Source organism: Lactuca saligna, chromosome 9 (genome assembly GCF_052625555.1).
Source record: "Lactuca saligna cultivar CGN05327 chromosome 9, ASM5262555v1, whole genome shotgun sequence".
Taxonomy (NCBI): domain Eukaryota; kingdom Viridiplantae; phylum Streptophyta; class Magnoliopsida; order Asterales; family Asteraceae; genus Lactuca; species Lactuca saligna.
In genome coordinates, this window is record NC_136425.1 from 141,102,035 (window position 1) to 141,108,291 (window position 6,257).

The 6,257-nt window shown below is 36.2% G+C and overlaps 1 protein-coding gene across 1 annotated transcript; it reads right to left on the reverse strand.

Moving 5' to 3' along the window:
* Positions 1–4,190: 4,190 nt before the first annotated feature.
* On the reverse strand, positions 4,191–5,772 carry LOC145015681 (stress-related protein-like). Its single transcript, XM_078974158.1, has 3 exons — positions 5,605–5,772; positions 4,884–5,108; positions 4,191–4,770 (listed from the first exon to the last, which is right to left on the reverse strand). Exons 1-3 carry the CDS (start codon positions 5,644–5,646, stop codon positions 4,399–4,401), a joined length of 639 nt encoding a protein of 212 aa, XP_078830284.1. The 5' UTR covers positions 5,647–5,772; the 3' UTR covers positions 4,191–4,398.
* Between the last annotated feature and the right edge of the window lie 485 nt (positions 5,773–6,257).

Genomic DNA, 6,257 nt, shown 5'->3' on the forward strand with positions numbered 1-6,257 from the left:
TCAGAGCTCGATTACAAGCATCGCGCGACCGACAAAAGAGCTACGCCGATAAACAACGAAAGCCCTTAGAATTTCAGGTCGGGGATCGAGTACTATTAAAAGTCTCACCCTGGAAAGGAGTTATTCGTTTTGGGAAGCGGGGAAAACTGAACCCACGGTACAATGGACCTTTCGAAGTCGTCGCCCGAATAGGTCCAGTGGCATACCAACTGCAGCTACCCGCAGAGCTAAACATTGTACACCCCGTGTTCCATGTCTCCAATTTAAAGAAGTGTCTGTCGAATGAAACACTCGTCATTCCCCTTGACGAGATCGAAATCAACGAGAATCTCCTGATCATTGAAAAACCGGTTGAAATCATGGACAGGGAGGTGAAGCGTACTAAGCAAAGTCGCATCCCGATCGTGAAAGTACGGTGGAACGCAAAGCGTGGGACAGAATTCACGTGGGAACGCGAAGACCAAATGAAGCAAAAGTACCCTCACCTATTCTAGCATTCTCAAATCTAGCTTTCAAACATAATTTCGGGACGAAATTCCCTCTAACGGGGGGATGATGTCACAACTAGAAATTTTGTGTCTTGTAATCACAACACTCAAGTAAAATGTTGAATCAAAAACTTAAGAGCATGTAAGATGCTTACTTCATGGCAACAAATTTTCAATCAAACACTTCATAAAAGCACTACAAATAGTCAACAAGCAATTGGAAACCCTAGAAGTTCTTGTTTACATCTATTTTGGACTAGGACTTCCTTATTGGGCCCAATGGACCAATAAGCTTCCAATTTGACTATCATGGGCTTAGAACCTTTAAATAGGCTCTAATTGGACCCACTTTCATTTATTTCAACGTTTTAGGCCATATTGGGCCTAGAAGGAAATAAATTAAATTTATGAACTATTATGGACCATAATTAACCTAATCTAGCCTAATAAAGCATAAAAAAATCACACTTATATTTTATAGGGCTAAAAATCACCCAACCTAACTCTAATATGGGCTTAGGGGCATTAAAGCCCAATACTCTCCTTTTTCTTTCCAAATCTCAGCCCAAAGCCCAAATCCAAGAGTGAAGAGTTGACTTGAGAAGTGCCACCTCACTTATACCTCACATGCCTCCATGCATGGACCAACATGCATCTAGAATTGTCACCTCAACTCCCTCTCTCCTCTTCTTCTTTGTTCTCGGCCGAGAGTTCACCCACACACACACTTCAATCACTTTTTTTTATCAAACTCTCTCAAGGAACACCCTCACCTCTCTTCACCAAATTTTCGAGACTTAAGAGCATTCCAAAGAGATTTTCCACAAGAATCATCATCTAAGGTAAGTTTATAAGTAAATCTATGATCTAAGTTCCTTGATTTATCAAACATCTCTTCTTAACTCATAAGAAATCATGATCTTGCACCTTAGAAGCTCCCAAAATCGTGATCTTCCAAGGAAAGGTTGCTTAGGCCGAAAATCATCTCATTTTCTTCCATCTCTTCTCCAAAACCGAACCCACTCCCAAAGGTGAGCTTCATACTCCCTACTTTTCGGTTTTACAAGTTTTATAGGGGTGGGGGGATACAAGCAAATGTGTAGATGTATGTGTATATGTATGCTTTGTGTGATTTCTATGTTTATATTTGTGTTATTATGTGATTGTGATGTTGGATCTAGTCAAAAAGCCCTTAAAACCGAGATTTGCATCAAGTTATTGATATTAGAATAAATTATATTAATACATATAAATCATTTCTAGAAAAATAACCAAGATGGTTAATATGAACTTCTTTGGGCCAAAAACCCATTTTTGGACTCAAAATGTCAAAAATATAAAACATAAGGGCCCAATAAGGTCCAATATGCGAGATTTTCAAATTTGAAGGGCTGAAAATGTATTTTTCTATAAAACAGGGGACTACTAGTGCTCCAAGTCCATTTCAAGGGTTAAAAAAACTTTTCATATTTAAAAAGGACCGAAGATGCAAAAAATTTCTATTTTGGGCCAAAAGTGTAAAAGTTGCGAAAAATGAGGATTTAACCGAGAAAACTTCATTTTAAGGGACTAAAACTGTTTTCAAATAAATATGAGCTGAAAAATACCATTTTTAACAGGTTTTGATATTAAAATGTTAAGAAAAATGGTCTAAGGACTAAATTGGAAATTCTTTTATTCAAAGGGTTAAAAGTGTAAACTCATAAAAGAAAGGGGCTGCAAACAGAAAAACTCCAAAGTTAAACAATAAATCCGTTGAGATAAAACACTGATACCGCGACTACCGACAAAACCTAATACACCATCAACACCAAAAATCGTTACTAAACGAATTGATTCGGTCTCGAATCAATAACGAATCCGAAACTACTAACTCGACGATATTCAATACATACGCGGAAATTTTGGGAAGTAAATACATGCGTGGGAATACACAGACGTCGATACACCATCTTTGGGCCCAAAAGTGTCAAAATTTTCTTGTTGGGCCTAGCTAGCCCAATGACCTGATCTTTAGGCCCGAAGACAACTTACTTACATGATTGTTGGGCCTTACATGACCTAACTCCGTGTAAAAGGACTTTCAATGGATTTTAGGCTATTGGGCCCCAAGGGTCCTTTGGTACGGCTAGTAAAGTCGAGAATTCACAAAAATACGGGACGGGACAAGGGCCCTTCGCATTCACTATAGCCTTGAACGACTTATGGAATTATTGAGGTCTTCATGCCCTCTTTTCTCCTTGGTTGTGGGGCTACAAGAAGTCAGGGTGGTTGGATTAAGTGAATAGTACGGACGACGCCTAAGGGAATCGTTAGTATGGTTGTAAACTAGTCGTTTCTATTAACGTGTGTTTATAACAATGCACAATGCACATTTAATTCAATGTCACCTGGAATCATTGACTTCACATGTCGCAACGATACAACACCACACAAAAAGCATAATTCAAAGAATTAGGAAAACATCGGGTTTTCCTAGGGTTTTTCAATACATACAACTACGAGATGCATACCAAGTACAACCATTTTTTTATATATATAGAGAAACAAACAAGCATACTTACGGATCTTCACACTTTTTATACGATACTCTTTTCAGAAAATATCGGATTTTCTGGTGGTTTTCCAAACAATACAAAACGTTTTATTTCAAACATTACTTATGAACTCACCAACATTTCATATGTTGACGTTTTTCAAAACGCTTGTATTCTCTGGTAACAGGTAAACCAAGGGAAAAATGTACTCAGTGACGACTTGTTGTTTGTTTAACTCTTATCGAACAATTTACTTTTGGGGATGAAATATTTGAAACAATGTACTAAGTGTAAACTCTATCAGTCATACTATCTCAATGCATGGTAATGATTGATGTTATGTTTCATGTATATTCAATGTAATGGTATTCAATTGAGTCACAAAAGCCTTCAGACGTTTCCGCCGTCTTGTTCGGCGGTGTGACATTTAGCGTTTGTTGTGGGATTTTAGAAAGTCTTAAAATTAACTGGAAAACCAATCATATTTATCATATTCAAAAAACTTAATGGATTCAAGTATGGCTTCTTGTTTAAGTTTTATTTTAACCAAATTTTAGATAAAAATCTAAAATTTAAGCTTTCGCATTTATATTTTGGTTAATAAATTAACCCACCTATATTACAATAATTCATCTAATAATCTTTATATCACAAAGGTTCACAAAAATACATACTTGGAGTATCACCCTCAGGTAGATTATGAACCACTTAAATCTAGTGCATTGTGGTTGCGTTTTTTTAATATATAATATTGTATTGTTCTTCTATGAGCTATAATTGTATTGCATTCATATATAATACCCACCCTTTGACTTGTTTTCATTAAATCTTATATCAAGTGATTACCATGTTTGAACCAGAAAATCAACTCGATCCGCAATATCTTTTCAATATCTTGATTCCATATGTTGGTATGGTATATCTATATTCTAACTTGCATCTTGACATATTATTCCAATATTTATGGAATAAAGATGTGAAATAAAGTCGGGATGACGGTTGTTATGACATCTTGGCCCAACTTTATTTTACATCTTTATTCCATCACCTTGTCATCCCAAGTGGTTGTTATGAACACTTGACCTCATATAAGAACTTAATAGCTTATGTACCTACTAGATTTTTTTAATGAATTTCATATAGGATACACAAAATGAACAACCGATAAAACCAAAGAACCAATTAAACTCTAATAAATCAATCAACAATAGTCAAGACATCATCACTTATAAACTTTAAAACTTCTAACACGATAAACACAAACACTAATAAAACATTTCATTAATAACTAAAACTATACATGAACAAAATACCAAACTCCAACGTAAGGGTTTTTACTACAATATCTGGCTCCAATACACACATATCTTTTCTCAATCAGTAGGGTTGAACACCTTGGCAATCCTCTCAGTGGGCACCAATGGAAGATAAGAAGAAACCTTGTACCCTTTCGCAGCTGTTTCCTCCACAGTTTGGTTGTACTTTTCCGAATAATAAGCCGCTTTTGGTACAACCACTTCAGCCACTTTAGGAAAGAATGGAAGCTGATTCAAAGAGTGCCAAGCGGAAGCAGCATATTGCTCTGCAACCGGTTCGTATTTTACGTAAATCCCTTTTGCCGTCGGCTCCAGCTTCGTGTAGGCGGTTTTCGCTAGCCCAGAGGCGGTCTCCACCACTCCGGCGGTCTTCACCTCCTTCAACAAAGGCGGCACCCGGCTGTCGATTATGGTCACCGACTCATCAACCTGAAATCATGTTCAATGTTCAAAGATTTTATAAATTAGTAAAAATACTGACTATTATAATGAAAAGTAGAAAAAAAGAGGATTTGGATAAGATGGTGTGTAGAAAAACTGACCTTACGATCAACACGCTTCAGGACATCAACAGGAACATCTTGAAACTTATCATAAGCAGGTCCAACAACAGTCTTTAGAGTAGTTTCTATTGTCTCTACGCTAGGTTTCAGGGGACCAGAGTTGTCCTTCGCATATCCATACGCCCTTGATGCATAAACAACTGCATGGACAACTGCCACTTGCACAAATTCAAGGTACTTCAATCTCTCTTGTTCGCTATGTACCTTTTCCAACAAAAACAAGAAACAATCACCAAATCAATCCTCAATGCGCCATATAATCAAGAAACAGTTTTCGGTTTTTCTTTCCATCAAACATATTCATTCACGAATCTTTGCGCATGTAAATAAAATCAATGAAGAGGTATTTGAACTGCGCATCAGATTACGATGTAGCGAAGTCTAAGTATTCATTCTATAAACCAGTAGCTACCAGCGTCATAGTTGATTTAGCAATTCATCAATACAAAGTTTTGTCTATTTTGATACTTTTCTATCTAGGATCGATCTTACTAGAATTATAGAAAAGGATATATAAGGCCTATCAAACAAATTTTAGCTGATTCACATCTTTGCAAGAATTTGTGTTCGTTATTTAGGTTTGTTGTAGATTTTGAAACGATCACAAATCATTTTTTAATTACTAATATCAGTTTTCAACGAAACAGAAATATATACAGAAACTAACGTCAACCACAATCAAAGATTAGATAAGACGAACCTGTGGTTGTTGATTAGTAACAGGAACATCGTTTTCGGCCATGATGAAGATGCTTGATTCACAAAGAGATGAAATCGTCTACTGAAAAGTGATTGTTGCTTAATTCTGGAGGTATGCTTATCGATGAATCGGTTGATCTGTATTTATACAGACCCGGTTGCAAAGGAATGAATCCGTGGTTGTGTAACCGTGTGAAGGCAGGTGTGACTGCAAGTTGAACATAAACGGTTTGTTTCATTTTAGACCCTAACATTATATGTGTTCCTAAACGTTACCCTAAACTTCTTAAATTGTCTATTTAAGCCCCTTCATTGTTTTAATAATGACTGTTTCATTATTGTTTTAAGACACTACCTACGGTTTACAGCTAATGGCGGGGACCTACTTGGTGTCACAAGTGAAATCCGTAATCCTTCAAATTTTATATTTTAGTGCAAAATTTATATAAAATTCTTTAAAATTCGTCACAAATCCATAACAATCCGTCCGAAATATGTTAGGAATCCGTTCGAAACCCATTACAAAGTCTTAATAAATATAAATTTAATTTAAATATGTAAGTGTAATCCTTTTAGTGATGGATTTTATAGGGAAACTATCGATGGAAATTGAGTTTTTTTTATACTGCAACTCTTGGAAAAATATGCAACCCT